The sequence below is a fragment of the Galleria mellonella genome, unplaced genomic scaffold, assembly GCF_026898425.1.
Source record: "Galleria mellonella isolate WM207_F2 unplaced genomic scaffold, CSIRO_AGI_GalMel_v1 utg800, whole genome shotgun sequence".
NCBI classification, from domain to species: Eukaryota; Metazoa; Arthropoda; class Insecta; order Lepidoptera; family Pyralidae; genus Galleria; species Galleria mellonella.
Window position 1 is genome coordinate 642,418 of NW_026442158.1, and position 23,078 is coordinate 665,495.

At 34.1% G+C, this 23,078-nt stretch overlaps 1 protein-coding gene across 4 annotated transcripts in view; it reads left to right on the forward strand.

The window, feature by feature from the left end:
• LOC113518499 (kinesin-like protein KIF13B) overlaps positions 1-23,078 on the forward strand; it is a 179,620-nt gene that overhangs the window by 147,545 nt on the left and 8,997 nt on the right. For 2 of the 4 annotated variants that reach the window (XM_052901813.1, XM_052901814.1), the window contains exons 15-30: positions 368-532; positions 1,493-1,654; positions 2,208-2,324; positions 3,188-3,470; positions 4,428-4,624; positions 5,711-5,871; positions 6,652-6,766; positions 7,360-7,461; positions 8,398-8,503; positions 9,071-9,262; positions 10,011-10,155; positions 10,891-11,039; positions 12,092-12,237; positions 17,631-17,805; positions 19,062-19,076; positions 20,782-20,847. In XM_052901813.1, coding sequence (XP_052757773.1) covers positions 368-532; positions 1,493-1,654; positions 2,208-2,324; positions 3,188-3,470; positions 4,428-4,624; positions 5,711-5,871; positions 6,652-6,766; positions 7,360-7,461; positions 8,398-8,503; positions 9,071-9,262; positions 10,011-10,155; positions 10,891-11,039; positions 12,092-12,237; positions 17,631-17,805; positions 19,062-19,076; positions 20,782-20,847 — 2,296 coding nt within the window. The remainder of the gene's footprint in view (positions 1-367; positions 533-1,492; positions 1,655-2,207; positions 2,325-3,187; positions 3,471-4,427; positions 4,625-5,710; positions 5,872-6,651; positions 6,767-7,359; positions 7,462-8,397; positions 8,504-9,070; positions 9,263-10,010; positions 10,156-10,890; positions 11,040-12,091; positions 12,238-17,630; positions 17,806-19,061; positions 19,077-20,781; positions 20,848-23,078) is intronic. The other 2 variants (XM_052901815.1, XM_052901816.1) reach the window with 2 other exon arrangements.

The following is a 23,078-nucleotide window of genomic DNA, read 5'->3' on the forward strand; positions in this document are numbered from 1 at the left end:
TTATTCTGATAAGATTCTACAATATATGTATAAGAATCTGGTATTCGGCGGTATAAGAACGTTTTGTTTATAAGTGCAAAATTTAGGGCGGCAGTAGTCACTTACCATCAGGTGAGCCATATGCTCGGTTGTTTCTATATTACAAAAAAAAAATAGTAGACGGCTGGACGCATTAGATCTATATTTGGAATGTTTATTGAAATCCAAATAAGGTTCTTATGATGAGGACAATTTAAAAAAAAATGCCAAGAAAAATGTAAGGCCATTTTTTTTCTATATAATCAGTTTTTGGGTGCCAATGTAATAAATATTTCAAATAAATATTGACGTTAAATACATAATATGAAAATATGAGTGTTGTTTGCAGCGCGGCGCGTTCGTGTCGGAGCCGGCGATCATGGTGCGGCGCGCGGGCCGCGGCGGCCAGGTGTGGTCCATGGAGAAGCTCGACAACAAGCTCGTCGACATGCGCGACATGTACGACGAGTGGCGGCGCACGCGCTCCGCCGCGCACCACGACCACTCGCCGCAGGTAGCCCGCTCTCTCTCTCTCTCTTATTTTCTCTCTCTCTTACTCTCTCTCTCTCTCTTATTTTCTCTCTCTCTTACTCTCTCTCTCTCTTACTCTCTCTCTCTCTCGCTTGCTTACTCCCTCTCTCTTACTCTCTCTTACTTTCTCTCTCTTACTCTCTCTCTTACTTTCTCTTATGCTCTCTCTTTCTCTCTTACTCACTCTTACTCTCTCTCTTTTTCTCTTACTCCCTCTCTCACACTCACTCTCTCTTACTACCTCTCCCTTACTCCCTCTCACTTTCTTACTCCCTCTCTCTCATTCTTTCTCACTCTCTCACTCTAACTCTCTCGCTCTCTCTCTCACTCACATTCTCTCTCTCTCACTCTCTCACTCGCACTCTCTTACGTGTCACATTATTTTATATGTATATTCTTTTTTGTACTAAGAATTACACAGTAATAATAAGAAATGGACCCATTTTAGGCAGAGATAAACTTATCTCTAAAAGATGTGTCCTCCAGTCAACCCAACACAGTGGCATAGGAAGTAGTGGCAGCAATAGTGCAAAACAGAAATCTTAATAACAATAATAAATATGAATTAATTTTATAATATTTGTAAGGAAATTTTGGCATTGTAGTTTATTTTACTACTTAATCATATTTTTTTACAAATTACGAACCTTTGGCTTGTAATTTCTTGACTGTTATCATAATAAAAAGGCACATTTGATTTAAAGAGTAAGCAAATTAGGAGATTACTATGTACAACTTTTGACAACGTAAGGAAAACACAGACTGCATCCTTTTAAAATACTATAATAATATTTATTTATTTTATTTAGAATTTTTTACAACAGTTACAAAGATAAGTAACATAGTAAATATTATATAATGTAATGTAGATTAATATGCATAATTATGTACATATAAATATAATTTTTCTTTATGTAAATAAAGGAAAATTTTCATTTCTCAGGAGCCCAGCGAAAAGGCCCTCGATCCATTCTACGAGTCGCAGGAGAATCACAACTTGATCGGTGTGGCTAACGTGTTCTTGGAGGCACTGTTTCACGACGTCACCCTGGACTACCACACGCCCATCATCAGTCAACAGGGAGAAGTCGCTGGTCGACTGCAGGTCAGTCACCAGTGGACACTTCTTTTTTATGAGTCAATCGCAAATAGCGAAATTTTTTTATCCAAAACTTTTCCAAATGGATTGAAATTTGTATGAAATAATTGCAAGACATGCAAATATGTGAACGGCAGTTATTGTATGAGTGAATGAATGAGTGAAAGTTTGTACAATGACAGTCACAATATAGAACTAATTACACTTGAAATTTAAACAAGAACTTATATGTTACATGAACGCTTTTGTAATGTAGCACGTCACGATAATGTACGATTTTTTCGTTACAAGAAACTAGAATGTATGTAATTGTGTGGAGATGCTTAAAATTTTTCACAATGATATAGTGGAAATTTACAGAAATTTAAAAACCACGTATCACGAGAGTAACGTACGTTATACGATATGGTACTATAGTAAATCTCATTCAAAGATATGAATACAAATTGTTTCAACGCTGAGTCGACACGATATTTTCAGTTCATTATGGGATGGGTATATGGGATATTTCACCATAGAACCGATGTAAAATCTAAATTAATTTTCATTTACATTTTAGGTGGAGCTAAGTCGTGTGGGAGGACAGTTTCCACAAGACAGAATTTGCGAGGCGGCCTCGGACAGTTCGGGAGATATGAGAGATGACGATGATCCCGCTGATACTGCCTCTCAACAGGTATTATTTTGTTACGTATTAATATATTATATACTGTAGATACCCCAGTATTTTACAACAAATTTATATAGGCTTGTAAAATAAAAAGACTGATTGTGACTAAGTTAAAACAGGACCAACATTATAAACCCTATTGACAGTAAAAAGCATTCTCAAAATTGTACATATCATATCTCAAAATTATACAGTGAACGATCTATATAAGCAACTCATTGTAACCAATTTAAATAAAAAAGTTTCTTATTGGGTAAAGTTGCTTATAGGGGAAAAAGGAGTGTAAAAATTCTTACCATCGGGAAAATATTTTTATTTATTTCTTTTACTAACTAAACTGAGTAGAATAAATAAAATATAAAGAATGTTGTTTATAGAGAGGTTGCTTATATAGAGCATTCACTGTATTTAAAATTATACAGGTGAATTGAGAACACTTATTGGAAATTGGTAAAAACATTAACTTTACTGGAACATATTATTCACAAAGTGTAAGGAACAAGCAGTGGTCCAACTTGGTCTTTTCTAGGTCTTAGTTATTTCCCAAACGATTATATGACAGTTTGGGATATATGGTTCAGTATAAATGTGTCTATGGGACGACTGGCGGGAAAGAGTTCTTTGGAGTGTAAATGAGCATATTAATTTATTGATCCCATTCGTGTTTCTGCTGTGAAGCATTTATGCTTGAATGGCTGTGTTTTGGTTTCGAGGGTGAGATATGGCACAGAAATTACGGGTAATGCATGAGAGCTACTATATGCTTTCTGGAGCATTATGAATCATTCATATATACAAGTGACGGTTACCATTTTAAATCAGGTGAAGCAAGTGAACTAAGTAATATAAGAAACTGTCTGTGGCCGCAGGTGACGGTCCGCGTGGTGATAAAGCAGGCGACGGGTCTGCCGCCGTCGCTGTCCCACTTCGTGTTCTGCCAGTACTCGCTGTGGGGCGGCGGCGAGCCGGTGGTGGTGCCGCCGCACGTGAGCGCCGACACGCCGCCGCCCGCGCCCCCCGCATCCCCCGCACCGCCCGCAACACCCGCGCAGCCTCTCTCCCCTCGACACCAGCCGCAGGTCACCTTCCGCTTCGACCACCGGCAGGACTTCACTGTGCCGCTCACGGAAGAGTTCATTGAACACTGTGCCGGTGAGTACAGGACTGATACATGTCATTCTTAGATAGATACTCTTTGTTGTTTCCTCCAAAAGATTACAATGGTAAACTTATTATAAATATAAACAATTACATGAAATGATCGCAGTGAGAAAGCAATGGGCGACGTTATCGCTAACAGCGATCTCTTCCAGGCAACCTTTGGGTGGAGAGGAGTAATTATAAACAGTTTGATCGGAGGCACAATGAAATTTTATTATTTCTTAATATGCAGATATGATACATGTAATAATGTAAAATATATATCCCTCATTATATACACTTATATATATACACACATACATACACATACTTAGATTATATAGATAAAGCATGAAGCCTAAAAAACGACTCGACTTTTTGTTAGCTAATTGTCAAATTAGCTGACTCGTTTTTTTATCAGTGTTCTATATACTTACGCATAAAATGTATCTTGTTGTATTATTTAGTAAATAAAATGAGTGTTTACGCATTAAAAAGATGCAGAAATTATAAGACAAAATAAATATAATAGAAGTTATAATAAAATTACTCATAATTATTTATCACGCAAAATTGTATGAAAAACTTGATCCGTTTTTCTCGAAGCATTTGTATGGAGACTATCTATAAAATCTAAAATCTCATTAACGGTGAAAGACCTGCATACTGTATATGCAGTGTCCAAGTCTTTCGCTTCGACTGCTGGTAGGACATCAATTTGTCGCTTATAGAGAAATTGAACGTTGATTACTGTCCCTCGAGTTTTATCCGGATATAATGTGTTGATACTTAGAAGTCAATATTAATTATTACCTTAAGGTTGTCTTGAAAAGATTGTTCTCAGCAATAACACCGCCTTACTGTACTTATACAATTGTATCGTTGTGTTTGTAAATTGTTTTGCTTATTTCCTATATTGTATAATGCAAATAAAGTATACTCATTCATTCATTTAATTGTTGTCGGCAGAGGGCGCGCTATCGATCGAAGTGTGGGGCCACCGGTCGGCGGGGTTCAGCCGCGGGCGCGGCAACTGGGAGGTGGAGCAGCAGCAGCTGGCCAAGGCGCGCTCGCTGGCCGACCGCTGGGCCGAGCTCACGCGCAAGATCGAGCTCTGGGTCGAGATACACGAGCTCAACGACCAGGGCGACTACGCGCCCGTCGAGGTCAGAACTGCACTGCCTTTGCACACATTTCCACACGTGCATATTGCTAGCTCCTCATCGTTCATCTTGGTGATGTTCGTCCTGATGGAAAGTGGTAACCGTCGCCTATAGACAATGAGCAGTACCATGGACATAATAGAGTATACTGTTTCGCCCATGATACTGCCCATGCGTTGCCATTCCTGAGGACTCAGGTGTTATTCCTCTGTACCCTGTAAATTCACTGCCATATCCCACCCTTCAAACCGAAACACAGCAATGCAAACATAACTGCTTCACGGTTGAAACACGAATGGGACAGAGGTGCCCAAGTAATCGACTTTTGTACAAAGTCTCCCTCTTTTATCCTTCATCGCCTTCACATACCACGAAGGTGGTTTAGAACTTAGTGACGTCAGATAATACCACACACACACACTATATTAAATTTTCATGATCACACATCAACACTTTTGTACCTTCACACTTTTATATCATGTTTACATCGCTAGAGCTTTTGTACCTCTACATGTACTTCTATTCATCTCTACTCCTTTATATACCTCCATATGTTGCCACATCTACGCTTCTAGAAATCCATACCTTCACATCTCTATACTGCAGATCTACCAGTAGATGTAGATGTAGTATTTGATGTTTTTATATAGAACGACAGTGGCAAACAAGCGTACAACCTGTCTAATGGTAAACAGTCATTATAGTGATCGTTAGGTTACAGCCTATAGACGCCTGTCACGTCTATCAGAGATGTCACGTTCGCGTTGGCGGCATTAAAGAAACCGTAATGTACCGGAGGAAAAGGGATTATTAGCAATGGAGTTTGACAGCCCCATTGCTAGCAATATGCCCTATTAGGTCGACCTCCTCGTGGTTCCCCCTGGAAACCATCGTGAACAATTCTTGTAGAATTCGTCACAATGGGCCAACTTTCCTACTTCATCGTCACCTAATATCCTTCACTTGTGCCCCGCCGGCATATCCCGATAGCGCAGGCGAGGTTACCATTCCATTATCACCCATTAAAAAAAAAATCTTAATGTACCAATATAATTGTTTTACAAGTAAAATTCTCGTTCGTTATTTTAGGTGTTACAACGCAACGACATGGTAACGGGTGGCGTGTACCAACTACGTCAAGGTCAGCAGCGGCGGCTGGCGGTGCGGGTGCGGCCCGCCCACAACTCGGGCACACTGCCCATCATCTGCCAGCACATCGTCAGCGTCGAAGTCGGATCCGTTACTGTCAGGTATCAGTCCGCTGAATTGACAGAAAACCAATTCTCGTTTTGAATTACTATTAATATAATAATACCATGGTACTGCTCATGTCTATAGGCGACGGTTACCATTTTCCATCAGGTAGGCCGTCAGCTTGCTTGCCGTTCTAAGTTGTATAAAAAAAAATATATATATTTTTAAAGTGTATGTTAATTTTTGAGTGATTGCTATGTATATCGTCATTATCATCATATTAGCCCGTAACTGTCCACTACTGAACATAGGCTCCCTCCATAAAAGAGGGTTTTGTCAGTTGCCACGTTTGGCAGGTGGCTTGCAGTTGTTTTAACAGCAACGCTACTGCCAATCCCTCGAGCATTAAGTTCCCTTAGTCGCCTCTTACGACACCTACGAGAAAGCAAAGGGTGGTTCATTCTATGCAGGGAACACAGCATGCTATGTATATGTATAAATTTTATGAACTTCCCATGTTTGTCGTTTCCGGTAATTGTTACATATAATACTGCTAAACGAATCTATTTTGTCGCTTTTTGTAAGAACTTGTTAATAGTTTAATTTGTAATCCTAGACTATGACTATTTATACTAGTGTAAGCCTAGTTTATTTTGTATAAATAAATATTTATTTATTGAACACTTTATTGCACCAACATAACAGGATTTGTTGAACAATTTTCAATACGTATAGTGTAGTACAAAAGGCGGTCTTATTGCTAAGCAATCTCTTCCAGACAACCTTTGGGTAGAAGGATTATTTATTATAATACTTATTTTTATTCATTGTTTCAGATCGCGACTACAAAAACCGTTAGATTCGTACCAAGAAGAAGACTTGGCTGTGCTACGTGAGAGGTGGAGCGACGCGCTGGCCCGGCGACGGCAACACTTGCATGCACAGTTACAGGTAATCATCGTCATCATGATTTCCATCCTATTGATGAACATCGGCCTTTCCATAGTTTCCTGCTAGGAACCTTACTTGCATCTACACTCTGTAACATTTGAGATCGTCATTTCAAGTCAGTGTCTAAAAAATTTTATTACAAACTGTGGTGTATGTTTTTTTTTATAATGGATGAAAATAGAATGGTAACCTCCAATATACTAATTATTGATTTATACTGATGACTGATGACATCAGTTTTTTTTATACAACTTAGAATGGCTAACAAGCTGACGGCCCACCTGATGAAAAGTGGTAACTGTCGCCTATAGACATGAGCAGTACCATGGACATAACAGAGTATCTTGTTTCGCCCATGATACCCCCCATGCGTTGCCATTCCTGAGGACTCGGGTGTTATTCCTCTGTACCCTGTAAATTCATGCCAATTTGTTGGTTGGCCTATCGTGATGAATTTATCACGAATTAACCACAATGGTTTCCATAAAAGAACGCATGTAGGTCGACTTCGTAGGGAATTGTCTGTAATAGGGTCATTACACTCCGTATAAATATTTGTTTTTTTTAAATATGTTATTAATTTTCTTTTTTAGAAACTAGTAAATATGTCGCCGTCTATGAAGAGCGAACGTGACATGGAAAGAGAGCAGTCACTCGTCGAACAGTGGGTCTCTCTAACTGAGGAGAGAAATGCTGTATGTTATAATTTGTAGTTATTTAATAAATAAGACATACTATTTAAATAGGTTTTGTATTTTAGGGATTAAATTCTCTTCTAATTGCTAGTATTATAAATATGTAAGTGCGTTTTATTGTTACCTCTTAGCATCCAGAACGGTTTAACTAATTACTATAAAATTTGGTATACACACACTATATGGGTGAAAAAAGACATAGGTTACTTTTTATCCCGAAAACACGAGCGAAGTCGCTGGTAAGGACTAGTTCAAAATTTGTTGTAATTAACGAAGGTCTAATAATATTTGACAGGCATATAGTAACGACAGTTTATTAATTATTATTTGTTTTCTTTTCATTTGTAGTTTTTGAATTTATGGTAACCTCGCTTGAGCTAATGATGCTGGCAGGTTTATAGTGATAGATGAAATGAAATCAGAGGGCTTACCATGAAATATTTTCCGGAATTTCGGGACCGAAGGAAACAAAAATTTTATGTTAAAATTACATAATACATACCGTTTAAAAATGTTAAAATATCGTTGTTTTGGAATATTATGGTAGGATTTATGATGAACTTAACATTTTAAAGCATCATTCACTGAGACGATTTCAGCACGAACAAAAACACGAAGTTGAATCCGAAAATTCGGAATTTCATTTCATGATAGACCCTCAGATCACTTGGCAAATTGAATTTACCAAGAAATAACCATGATGTTACCAAGAGGGGATTAAATTTTAAATTTACTTAACTATATATTGCTAACAATAATCTCATTGCTAGCGATCTATAATGTGGTAGATTTCTTATACATTTTCTAACTATACTCTCCAACCTAACCACATAACCTCTCTGGTATTGTTACTAACAAGTTACTAATGGTACCAGAAACATGACTTTACCCTCAGAGAGTACAAGGTGCATATTAAAACATCACGTTATGCTGTAGGTGTTGGTACCGAGTCCAGGCAGTCCTATTCCAGGCGCGCCGGCTGCCTGGAGTCCTCCGCCCGGCATGGAGCAACATATACCCGTGCTATTCCTCGACCTTAACGGTAATATCCCAGTTAAAATTGTTATTGTCTCTTTCAATAGACCTTAAGTAAAAGGTAACGAAGTTTTGTTAAAGTTATCATGAAAATACTCTTTAAGTGAAACTAGTAATAAATCGATTGATCAATTGTTCGTTTGTTTGTATTTCCATTATGTTTTATTTAATTAAAATATATTATACAATATGGCGATTATTAGAATTATTTAACCATAAAAACAATTATTATTACATATTTAGTTTGAATGTCAATCTAACAGAATGTCTTTTTAGGATGAACGACACAAAAGCAATAAATTAATGTGATGGTTTCAAAATATGAAGATATATACTTGTAAATGTTAAATGAAGAAAGTAAAAAAAAAACTCTTTAAACAGACGCTTTATGCTTTATATATCTTATATATAATGTTAAATTAAATTTATTTGCTTGTTCTTAGCGCCATAGTTATGAAGTTTTATATACTTGTATATATATTGAATGGGACGGAGAAAGCCAGGACTACTATTTATCCTTGTCACGCGAAAGAAGTCGTAAGTAAAAATTAATAAATCCATTCAAACTTTATAGCGGACGACCTAACAACACACCCATCCGGCGAGGAGGTAACAGTGGCCGGATTGCACTCAATATTACCCAAAGAGCACGGGAACAAATTCTACGAGCTACAAATACTGCACCATCACGAGAAGGACGTGTCAGCTATCGCCTCATGGGACTCCTCCATACACGACTCGCAGTACCTCAACCGGATGACAGAAGGTTACCCATCTATTTTCTTAATTGTGTTATATTCTGCTCCATAAAAACGTATAAGCTTGAAAAAAATATTGACTAGTTATGTCACAATCTTATCTCAAAAGTCATTTACCGACGAACCGTGAAATGTTTCGAAGGGACATTAGATAAGATAGAAGGGACATTATAAAAAAAATGCATTTTAAATTCAAACAATCTAAACATTCTGCCTACCCTAATGGGAGACGGGCGTGACAGATATGTATGTATGTATGTACAATCTAAACATTTGAATTTAGAATGCGATTTTTTTGTGCTAATACAAATGACAAATAGGCATTCGGCATGTCTGGTGGTAACCGATTACCGTAGTTTATAAATGCTTATAACATCAAGGATGTCGCGCGCGCATTGCTAATCCAAATGCATATCTTTTAGTATGTTTTGTTTTGTAGCGAGCAGTAGTTTGTATTTGATTTGTAAAGTGTGACTATTTGTATAAGAGAACATCCAATACGGCAATTTGATACCTCGCCAGATCGTCACACGAAGAACGAGCGGTCCGGGAATGGAAAAATCGATTCTTGTAGGGTTGATGTATAATAGTAAATTAAAAATTACTAGCAATGCGTTTCTATTTTTCACGGATATTAAACCATTGAATTTTTCTACTTATACAAAAGTTTAATTAGAATGTATTGTATTTATATATCTAAAATAAAACACAGATTCACATGTCGTTTTTCTGCAATAATCAAATTAACTTTTTCAGCCAACGAACGCGTGTACCTTATATTAAAGGTGACGGTGAGGCTGTCACACCCCGCCCCCATGGATCTCATACTTAGGAAACGATTAGGGTTAAACATATATAAACGACAGAGTTTTACAGACAGGATACGGAAGAAAATTGTGAGGTAAATGGAATTTTTATATATTCTTTATTTGATTGCTATAAGAATATTAATAATTATTTTATATTTGTAAATTGGTGGTGGTTACTACATAAAATGCGTCATCCATTCCTTTCCCGTAAGTGTCGTAAGAGGCGATTAAGGGAATTCAATGATTGAGGGATGAGCAACAGCGTCCATTTTAAAACGTCATGAAAGCCTAACTGCGGATGTCAACCCGCTCTCAAGCATGGCAACTACTGGCAGAACTCTCCAAGGGCAAGGGCCTATTTTCAGTAGTGGCCAATTAACGGCTGATGGTTTGCAAATTGGTAAAATATTTTAATACAATTATTCCTACTAATATTATAAAAGTGAAAATTCGTAAATATGTTTGGATGTTTGTTACTGAAAAGTAACAGAATCTTTACAGAGATTTGAAAAGAATAATTGTTGAGTTTCTTGCCAGTTATTCTCGGCAGATAACAATATTCCGAATCCAGTAGTAAAATAAAAAAAAAATGACGATTTATAAGAGCTCTATATAAAGATGATTTATATTTTATTCAGTTCAATCACGCTTAAATAAATAAATGCATTCCATCAAGGATCATTCCTTTGTTTTCACGTATCGAGAACTCCTGTGCTAAATTTCATGTTACTATCTACGTATTTCGTAAATATATTTTACTGGTCTATGGACCACCGGTTCAGAAGAGATAATATTAATGTTACCAGTTATGTTCTATGTTCTTTTAGGACAGATCAACTGACTCAAACTGGTGTGACATACGAAGTAGTGTCAAATATTCCAAAGGCGTCGGAGGAGTTGGAGGAGAGGGAGAGCCTGGCGCAAATCGCCGCCACCGGGGAGGAGGCTAGCGCTGCGGACGGCGAAACTTATATTGGTATGATTTATATTGTATCGTATTATAATATCACATCTCATCATATTACATTGTATCACAATATGTCATATCACATCTCATCACGTCATAACATGTCATATTATATCACATAATGTTATATCACGTATATTCACAGCTAATAGTGCTGGTGTAATTTTACTTTTTTTTTTATACAACATAGAATGGCAAACAAGCTGACGGCCCACCTGATGGAAAGTGGTAACCGTCACCTATAGACATGAGCAGTACCATGGACATAACAGAGTATACTGTTTCGCCCATGATACCCCCCATGCGTTGCCATTTCTGAGGATTCAGGTGTTATTCCTATGTACCCAGTAAATTCACGCCATATCCCACCCTTCAAACCGAAACATAGCAGTGCAAACACAATTGCTTCACGGTTGAAGCACGAATGGGACAGAGGTACCCAAGCAATCGACTTTTGTACAAAGTCTCCCTCTGGTTTTTTTTATTCGGCTGTGATTTTTTGTACATGTATGTTAGGCTATATATTCTCCAACAATGTAGTGGTGTTATATTTTTTATAAAAAACAACGTACTCCCTTGTTTTTTACAAGACAATACACACATGCTACGGGTGATAAGTGAGGTCTAATATGACTACACCTAGGTGAAAGAAGCCATGTTGTTGAGTAATATACTAATATTGTATTTATACATTATATTTATTTACAAGATAGATTTTACTGCGTTTTCCGCTTTTTCAACCTATTGTTTAATACAATAATTAAATATGGTGTCCAACAAAAATAAAAAACAATTTTAATTGTGACAAAACCAGTTATTTTGTTTTAAAAACCAAACTACACGATCGATTTTCATAAAATTTCTCTGGGATCAAACTGTAAGTATATCCTTTCAAATACAAAAATAATTTTCCAAATCGGTTTAGAACTAGCGGAGTTATGAGGTAACAAACAAAAACAAAATACAACCGTATTGAAAATCTTCTTTCTTTTCTAAATAGATCGAAAAGTTAGAATCAATCGGAATTAGAATCTATTTTTTAAGTTTAAAACTCCTTACAGAAAAATACACACGTGGCGTGAGCGCGGTGGAAAGTATCCTGACCCTGGACCGACTGCGGCAGAGCGTCGCCGTCAAGGAGCTGGAGCAGTCTCGTGGACAGCCCATCACAATGAGGAAGACCGCCTCCGTGCCTAACTTCTCACAGGTACCTTCATTTTTGTTTTTTACTATAATTGTAGTCACGCTAAATATATTATAATATGTATAACTACAGTTTATTTCAATAGAATTTAATGGAAAAATATCGTACATATAATTATCGTTGGAAATATCACAGTTATTGTCTTTAAATGAAATGAGTAACTAATCGAGACGTTCACTTAATTAATCAATTTTGATTTGTTGGATACTATTGTATATTAGCAAACTGTTTTATGGTTTGGTCATTTATTATAATTCGTTTATTTACGTTTTAAGTTCTATTGAAATAAATTGTATTATTGTATTGTATTGTCTCACTCTCGGGCCATTATTGCGTACCATGTTTTAATAAAATTATTTTTCTATACTTGGTACAATTCGTAAACTAATATATATATTATAATAAAATTAATATTTTACATAAAAAATATACAATATTTTTAAATTTATATTTAACTATTTGTTTATTTTGTTTTCATAGCAAGATATGTTAAAATTGTTTACTAATTGTGTCAAGTGTGAAAATATAGATTATATTTATTTAATTTTCACTTATTTATTTATTCAAATGTAGCTGTAATAATTTTTCACAATAAAAAATTAATTTAACACATCAAATCTAAATGTAGCCACATCACAATTAGGCGTTAAAAATGCATTAAATTAGACGCAGATATGGCCCGAGTATTACATAATATTGTGTGTTAATTTATTATATACTTATATATATATTGCTAAGTGTATAATATAAAATTGAATATGGTGTTTTGTTGATGCTACTGAGTCAATAAGAAATACAAAGGAAAATAGACTGTATTACTAAGTGATAGGGTATAAATTTAATTATACCTTGTCCATTTTATTATTTTCTCAATGAAAGCTTATAATATAAATTGTGATTTGAAAACTATAACAGAAACATGAATACAATAATTTTAATTAATCAATAAATATCTATTACTGTACGGTTTGAACATTCATACATTCATTTAACACACATACATTCTAAAGAGCTGTTATAGAAAAAAATTAAATGGACGAAGTGTAATGTAGAAGGACACTATAGTCTAAATCTCGAAGTAGTGTTAAAGAACGCACATAGACGCGTTTCCACCACGAAAATAATCACAAAATAATTATTCTATGACTTGAAAAGTAACATCAAGTAAGAGTCCTTACATACAGCGCAGATAATATTATTTTATTTTGTAGTTTATTAAGGCCAATGGATGCAAGTTAAACTCGAAGTACTTTAGGTATTTTATATTAGACGTTTGTCGTGATATTATAATAGTAATTTATTTGATAGCAAACGTCTGCTCGCGCTAATCTATTTTGAAAATACCATTGGTAATGCTATTTTTATCAATTACTTCGACATATGTACTGAAGCCAATTAAGCTCTATTGCTTTTGATTTAAGACCTAAAATTGAGTCGCAGTGAACGCTCAATTGTGGCATCTATTCGAATATGGATCTATGGTGACTTGTACATAGTATTGTCTGCGCTGTGTGCATACATCATTACTAACAAGCTTTTAATCACAATAATAATTAGTAATACTAAAATTTGCATAGTAAATATTGTTATCAAGTTACAAGCTAATCAGTGTTGCCACTAACATAAATAGTAGATCACTTGTATTAAATTTGTGAATTTAATATTTTGTATATAAACATTGGACTAGCTGCTGGGTCACACACTGGAATATTAGTTACTAAACGTATATCATTTGTTATTCAGTATGAACATACTCGTACACGCTTATTTGTGTTGAAATTTTAAATGTTTTATGTATTCGGAATGTAAGAAATGGCGGTCTTGTTCGAGACAGAAAAGAGGGTTCATGTCAATATAATGAGGTAATTTCGCTCGTTATTAATTTGATGGTTATTTAAATAAATTTACTTTTTATTCCCAAAATCTTTCTAAATGCTTACAAAATTTTATTGAATTATACGAGGTTTTTTATTTAAATAATAAATTAAAAAAATATTGTTTGCTTACAGTATAAGATATATATGGCAAATAAAACTAGTTGGATGTATGTGGCTTAAGACTGTTGGTACAGTTTATGTTCAACTGTAGACAACGTATGGCTGAAATGATAATGTAGTAAAACAATCTTTTACTTAAGATTATGTTTCTATCTCTAAAACGCGGAACCTAACATAATCTAACTAGAATTTAATCTAAATAAAATAATATATTTAAAAATGATTTAGAATTTAATTGTATTCCAAATTCAAATAGGTAAATTTTTTAGTGATTCTTACATAATTGCGCAGCACCCGTTTATGTAAAATAAAAACAGAATTGGACACAATTTTTCTTTGGAATTTCAGCGTCGCGTTGTAACGCGTCGCCTCCAGTCTCTTATGTCTGAAGTAGCGCAACGGGTAAGCTGAAACAAAAACAAACTGTTGCAAATAGAGTTAACCACCGTCTATCGCAAACGCCTTTGCAAGTTCACTTAACAGAAACGAGATGTGAACTAGTTGCCAATTGAAATCGTAAGCTATGGAATTATAATTTGAAATAAATCAATGTACGAAAACTAGCTACAATGCTGTATATATCTTTAGATAGATTTTAGCAATCAATACTTAATTAATTCCGATAACTATTTAAATTGTTTTTCCAATATTTTTTCCTCCTATTTAAGAGCTGCGCTCTTGTAAATTGAGCTTTTGCCACTCACTACGATTTTCAACGAGTCTCTTCACCTCTTGATACGACACAACACCAACTGCTTCCTTGATCTGTCTGATGTAACTATGCCTTGGTTTTCCCTTCTCCATTCTTCCTTCTGTCTTACTTTCTATTATAACGTTCATAAGTTCGTCGTGTCGTGTCGTGTCTTAACATTTTTCCCCTTCTTATCTCAATAGTTCTTATAATTTTTCTCTTTTCCTTAACCCTAAGTAGGCCCTCCTCATTATTAATTCGATTTTTCTAGCTAATTTTCTCCATCTTTCTCCAGCATCACATTCTAATGACTCTAAATTTATCTGTTTCTGAATTAGTGTCCATGTCTCACATTCATACAAAACTATACAGGTATTGCATATGCATTATTTTACTTTACTAAAATAGCAATTTTCAGTATCAGTAATCTCAAGTAAAACAATAACGCAATACCTAAGAATAGATATGAATAAATAAGAATAGAATATGGTGATAAATTGTTTAGTTTTTTATAATGAATTAGGAGAAAAAAGTTTTCGATTGGAAGTGGTAACCTGTCGTATTGTTGACATGGATATCACAGGATATACTGTGAAGAGCTCATTATACTTGTCATTATTCAAAACTACTAAATGAATATTAATAATTTGCTTAAATAAGTGAGACAGTGGCACTTTCCGAGTCATTCAGAGAAGCTTCTTCCCGGAAACAACAGGTTGTAGAATGATCTTCCTGCCGAGGTTTTCCCTAGAGACTACATGGAGTTCTTCAAAAAGGACGTATTAAGATTTTTTAAGAATCGGTAATGCGCGTGTAACACATCTGGTTTTATAGACGTCCCTAACACCAGGTCCGCGGTAACTCAGTTTACCATCAGACGGTCGCCGCTAATAATTGTTAAAAAGAGAAGAGAGAAGGCTCCGATTTCAATTGGCGAATAGTTATTCTAAAATAAGCTTTACGTAAAATGCGGGCGCGCTTGAAAATTGGAGTCCGTCAACTAGAAGACGCTATATTATACTCGCGAAATGCAAATGTGAATACTGAATAGCAAATGTGACGTCACGTTGTTGTCGCTATGTTGTCGCTTGCTAACATGTGTATTGTCGCTACGCACGCCGCGCAGCTGTCTCAAGCGCTCGAGAACGCGGCCAAAAATGGAACCAACGTGAGTCTACGCATGGCAGTTTACCAACACCCCTTTGCCTCTGTTATACTGTCTTGATAATTGTTTTATATTTAGTTTATATGATTTTAAATCTGTATATTTTTTTTGGTATAAGAGAAAGTTTAAAACAAAATGGAAAGTTCATTTTTGAAATATGTCGAATTTTTTTGTTACGATGTCACCACAATCTATGAGCGAGATAGCTGGTAACACTTGTTTGTCATATCTTTGTGTCAGCTACTGTTAGTGTCATATAAATTCATCCTTATTTTACAAAAATACATTTATACTACAAACTCCATTTTGGTTTTATACTTTTTGACGGATTAAACGTAGATAATCGATTCCTCGTCACGTGATTTTATGTTTATTTACTATTAGCCTCTATTTTCTGTTTAATACAATTTTGTTAAATAATTTGTTAATTTTTTTTTTGTATAAAGATTACATAGTTTAAGATATTTTCTAATTTTAAAGACTGATACATTTATTATTATTTTATAAATACAAATTCTTTATTTGTATTTCTAGTGTCATACCTAAGTGTTATACATGTCGGTGGATCAGTTCACTTTTGTACTTATTATATTTTCTGTTTTATTGCTATAAAAACTAAATATTTTTTTAAATTGTATGCGTGTATCAAAATTCTTTAAGCTGTACCTTTTTTCAATTTAAACATTTTTATTTAAGACACTGCAATTTACTACGTAATTGCAGATTTAATATAGAAATATTATTAAAATATGAAAAATATATTTCAATTATTTTTGAGTAATTGTAAAATGTAGAAGCGAGCGGGTTTTGAATCTGCGCCTACTACTAATCTCTAAAATATTAATTTTCACCATATTATTTTATTAAACTAGGTGTTATTTTGCGGAAATCCACATCATTGGTTATTTGATTAGGATTATTATTTTTTATTTCCGCTACCATTATTTTTGTGTGTATGACTGGCAACACTTGAAGATTGGCCACTATTATTACTACAAGAAGTTCCAAAACCGTTGCCAGTCGGAGATTAATGGCTAATATGGAAGGCAATGTTACTTCTTGTAGTGTAGTAGTGGTGGCAATCATACACATACTAATAGTTGAGAAATTAAACCTTACACGATACTAGGGCTGTATGTTGCTGAGATTACGAGTAAAAACTCCTAAAATGTAACCAATTATCAGCATAACAGTTAATTCAATATTTTTTCATTCATAAATTAAATAGTGCTTGTTAGCTAACTGAAACGTTAATCACATAACAAGTTGCACATAAATTTTGCACCTAATCTATATTTTTATTTTCAAATATTATTTTTCTATCAAAGGCTAAATTTTCAGTAAATTTTATAAGAGTCTTTTTACGTGATTAACATTTTGGTTTCGCTAACTTGATCACTTTTTGAATAATTAATAAAGAATATAGCATTATTTTCGATAGTCAACAGGTTATTTCGATATTGTCATTTTCGTACTGTATCGTATGCATTTAACGACTCACAATATTTATTTAGTCAATATTTAGTAATATTGTAACATTCAGATCATGCGTTTGGACTCGTCGTTCGAGTCCTTGGCGAGTCTCACCGGCGGTCGCTCGGGCAGCGTCGCGGACCTCGCGGACGAGACGCCGCGTCGCTCGGTGCACCGCCATTCGTACGCTGCGCCCGCGCACAACGATCCCGATATGCCGACACCGACCAAACCGTTTGGACTTGGTAAGTTGAATTGGTGCAGACGTGTACATGGAATCTAGGTAGTAATTGGGGCATAGTGAGGCGTAACAATTTGAATTTAAATTCATTAGTTACGTAATTTTTTTATTTCGTATTTTTATACATAAAAAGATATACAAATAATGTAAAAATTACTACGAAGTTGGTTTCGTACAAAAGATAGGATATCTCAAATAAAAAGTTTTTTAATCGATTCATTTATTTTTGTTGAGGGGAATAAATCTATTAAATTAACTAAATTTTTACATAGATTTTCTAAATACTGCCCTGATCACTATCTTCTTAGAGAAAGAAATTAAATATCAATTATTTAATGTAATTTCAAATTTATTCTAATTGTAACAAAGTTCTTATTTTACAGCATTGAGAATAATGTACACACTCCTATTTCCAATACATTCATTTTCTTATTTCTGTCATTCATACAAATCATACATGTCATGCGTACAATGTCCAATTGTCAATATTATAAGCACATGCATTAAAAATAGAACAAATAATATACACGATGAGAAGTAACGAATTTTAGTATGTACAAAGTGTTTGAAGATTGCAACTAGTTAAAATATTATAGTGCACATAAGTAGTTTTAATGTAACAATATGGAAGAGTTAGTGAGTTTGTACAGATACATAACCTATGCACGATTAGGTCGTAGTATAGTATGTAGGTACTAACTTACACGCGTTGTTGGACCACAATGGAATATACTAAGAGAAATACGATTAAAGAAAGACATAAATAGATGATCATCACAAAATTTCACTACAATACATCCACGTTCCATTTCTTCACAGTTACGTTTTATTTCGACTAGCTTTGTGGCAATGCTATAGCTCAACCGATATCTGTATCTTATCTATCCAACCCATTTCACTTCTATTATTATCACCTTTCTATATTTTATATTAAATAATATTATTATTAAATTTTATATGAATATACATTACACTATTCTTTGAGAAATTTTTGATCTGAGTGGAATTCCTGCACGTTTTTTATTTTATTGTACCTTCTATTATGGTGCTTGCTAACTTTAATTTGTTGTTTTCAATGTTACTTGTTTACTAAATTAAATTATTAATTCTATAATGCAATTAATTATAATAATAAGAGAGTTATATATCCATTCACAATAGAAAACGTCTCAAAGAATCAGCGTAGGGCCACAAAAAAAATATTGTCCCGGCTTAAACTAACGTTGTATTTTCTGTATCTTCCCCCCTCGCTTCCATCAGGCTCGTTTCTCTCAGGTAAACAGCGACTACAATATGGTCTTGACTCGGAATGGCAGTGTATGGCGAAATTATTAGACGAATGTTATTGCAACATACCGTGACTAATATAGAATGTGCTGTTGTCATTGTAAACGAGAATTCATTTTGTATGTTATCCATTGATTGGCTGTAAATTTCAAATCATTACACAAATTATTTATTGGCTATCTGTTTAAGAGTGGTTAAATTCTCTTCACGGTAAAATACATCTATCTTCAACAATTGTTTTGAATACTAGATACAAAATTAGACCCTATGTATTGGCAATTAGAGGGTAAAATTAAATGCAAGCTTCGCATCGAGCTAGCTTCTGTCGTTGTGTTATGTATTTGTTGGTTTGCGTGTCTATTTCATTTGCATGGACCGAGCATGACCTTGTTATTCTTCCCTGTCCTTCCCTCTACGTCAATCTGCTGTGGATTTAAAATGGCAAACAATTGCTTTCGGATTAGAATTCAACTGTAACGTTGCTTCTAATGTGATTGATAGTAAATGAAAAATAAAAATTCATGTCTCTCAAAAGAGATTAAAATGTGTAGCAGACAAAAGCAACTACGAATTTAAAAATATATGATATAAAAACTTGAAAGGCAGTCTTGTCTATGTAGTTGATAATTGTAGTTATAGACAAATAAACAGAATCGTAGGCTATGTGTGTGTGCTAGGTACTGATGCATGTATACATGTAGAAAGTTGCAATATATTTGATAAACAAACGGATGTTGATTAATAGTATGGTAAAGAAAGCATGGAATAGAGATATGTATTGTAAGTAAACTGTATTGTTATGTAGGTAAATTAATGTAAGTGTATTGTGAAATATGAGACGATTGAGTTAATAACATTGTATGTATGTTTGTTATATGAATTTACAGAGCAAGAGGATGAGAATAGAGATGTCTTGATTTGGACTTTAAATTTACGTACTACAAAAGTCTTTCAGACTATACAGCGGGCTTTTGATAGAAAAAATTCGGTGTTTATTATGCTTGAATTATACTGCAATTTTTAGTAATAATTAGGGTTGTATTTGATTAAAAACCGACTTCTTTGTGGCAAAATCAGTTATTTTTATTTGAAACTACTGAATTTATTTTAATATAATTTTTGTGAAACCAATCTGTAAATATATGTTTTAGATAAAAAGAGAATTTTCCAAATCAGTTTATAACAAACGTAAAAATAAAACAACGAAAAAGAGAGAAAAAAATTTGAAGTCGGTTAAAAATAATATCAATTTAAAAAGTGTTGACGCCCGTCAAATTCAAGCATTTAAACATATATTTTTCTATGAAACAGCTAAATATTTAACACCAATACTTGGTCTCATATCGAATTTTGATACTGATTATTTTCTCCAATTTATACGATCTTTTGTTCTATAATATTAAGTGAAAATTTTAATGTTTTTCTTGTGTACTGCTATAACACCATTTTATATATTCCATTTTACTCGACCAGTAAGTGTTCTTTAGAGTTACATTAGTTATTTGTCTAGATTTTTTTTAAATGATGTAATAGAGCACAATTATATACCTGTCTCCCTCTGATAATGAAACCTATACAGGTCATCATGTTTTAAGCTAACCGTATTACATGTACAATTATTTCGATTTTGTTTATTTCAATATATAATTGTACACGTTTTGTACTGACGAAGCTATTAATATTTCTATTGCAGCGCGGCCAACGTTCCTAAACTTGAATCTGAACCTCAACTCACTGCGACTGCAGACTCCAAACAAGTGTACGTTCAGATAATCGTAGAATCACTAGTTTGGCTTGTTATAACGATTTGTTTACCATTCGAGTTTCATTTCTTATATGTACGTTCCGTTCTATGTGAGTTGTTGTATTCGAGACTGCAATTATTCATAAAAAATGCAAGTTACCTATTTTAATTACGAACCGTTTTGTCTCTTTCTTTTATGGTAAATTTTAATTCACAAGAAAGTGACAAAACGTGCTAATATTAAAGTCGATTTGTAGGTATTAGTTTTTATGAATAATTGGGATAATAAATTTATTTAACTTGTATCATATCGTATAATGGGACCCACAAGTGGGCTGTGACTGTTTTGTCATAATTTTATTATAATTTTAAAATTATCTGTGTAATAACTAAGTGGTTATTAGATTTACATATAAAATCTTGACAGTGTGTGTCTGTTTGTTATATTATTTATTTCTTAAAGTAACTGACAACCTCCGTAGTATAGTAACGGATATGTTATGTTGCATAAAAAATAATCTCTGGTATGATTATCAGACGGACTAATTAAGATTTTTTTTTAAATTGAATGGCTAACAAGCAGATGGGCTACTTGGTGTCAACCAACTATGAAAAAATGGTAACTTTCACTTATAGACATGAAGTTGTGGTGTTCATGTCTATAGACATACGTGGGATCTAGTGTCTTTATTAATCTGAATATATTAATTAAAGTATAGGGACCTTATTGCTCAGAATTCCAGGGGGTGTACTACCTGACTTGGTAAATTGCTAGCAATGGGGATGTTATATCCCATTATTAATAATCTTTTTCTCCCTACGTATGAGGGGTTTATTGTTGCTGGTGAAAATGAAATGACAGCCTCGTCTGCGCTGATGGAATACGCTGGCAGGGCACTAGTGAGAGATGATAGATGAGAATAAAAACAGGTCAGTTAGCCCATCATGATGAATTCATCAAGAATTAACCGATGGTTTACAGGAGAGAACACGTGGAGGTCAACTTAGCTGGGTTAATCTCTCCCCTACGTATAAGGGTTACCATGGGTAACATAGTGAATTATGTAGTGGTCATGGTGCAAGTTGATGTCTATAAATGACTGTTAACTTTTCATCAGGTGGGCCAACAGATTATTTTCAGATATTTTCAGAAATTAAATAAAAAAGTGGGTTATTTAGAAAACAACAATTTACAATGAACGGACTATAAGTACAGTTGTCGAAGTATTTTGTTTGTTAGCCGCTGACATTTTGTTTTTATTTGCAACATCTTGGAGACTGTTAAGTGAAATTGGCATGACATCATTGTATACTTTCAAGCATGAGATTGACGCTGCAGATTCTACAGTGATTTGTTTTTATAAAGACTCAGAAGGCTGTTTTTTTTTTATTTTCTAATTCATAAGTAGGTAGAAGATCAAAGTTGTACACGTAGTCTGCTATTTTATAAAAGGGTTGTGCCGTGAGCGCTTTTCCTTGAACTAAATCTTATATTATTTTTATATGTTGTTGTGTTCAATTGAAATTTGATGTAAGATTACTTATTTTTATTTAGAGTGAATATGAAGTCATAAGTATCCTCTTAAGGTAGTGTTCTACCAGTGAAATTGAATATTTTGCCAAAGAAACTTGAATCGAAAATGTAAAATAAGAGGTTTTCATACTAACAGTGCTTCCAGAAATCAAGTTTCAAAATGGAAATTAATGGTGATGTGAAGTAACTAATAATTGATTACGAGAAAAGTCTGCTGATGTTCAATAGTAGTATAAATAAAAAAATCGATTTACAATCGGTAAATCGATTTTTTTATTTGTTACTACATTAATTAATAATACTGTGATCTTAACAAAAAAAAAAAAAACTTGGCTATCTTTTCATTAAATTCTATTAAAACAGACTACAGTACGGAACGTACAATATTTCGTGTCGTTAATTCTTTATTCGACTCATGATTCATTGGGGCAATGCTCTATTCGCTGGTAGAACATTCTCTTGAAGAATTCTAATGATATCTATAACGTCTTGCAGATATTTAATCGCGATGTAATATAATAACATGTATTCTATGAACGCTCATTGTATGCCTGCGGCACTAATATAAGAGCAATTTCGAAGGAAAAATTACACAGCTAATCATTTCACGATTTAATTTTACATAATTGTAAAGCATCGATTTGAAAATTTTCGCACAAGTTTTTATTCACATTTTTTTTATAATATAGATTTAAATTTACCTAATATTGTT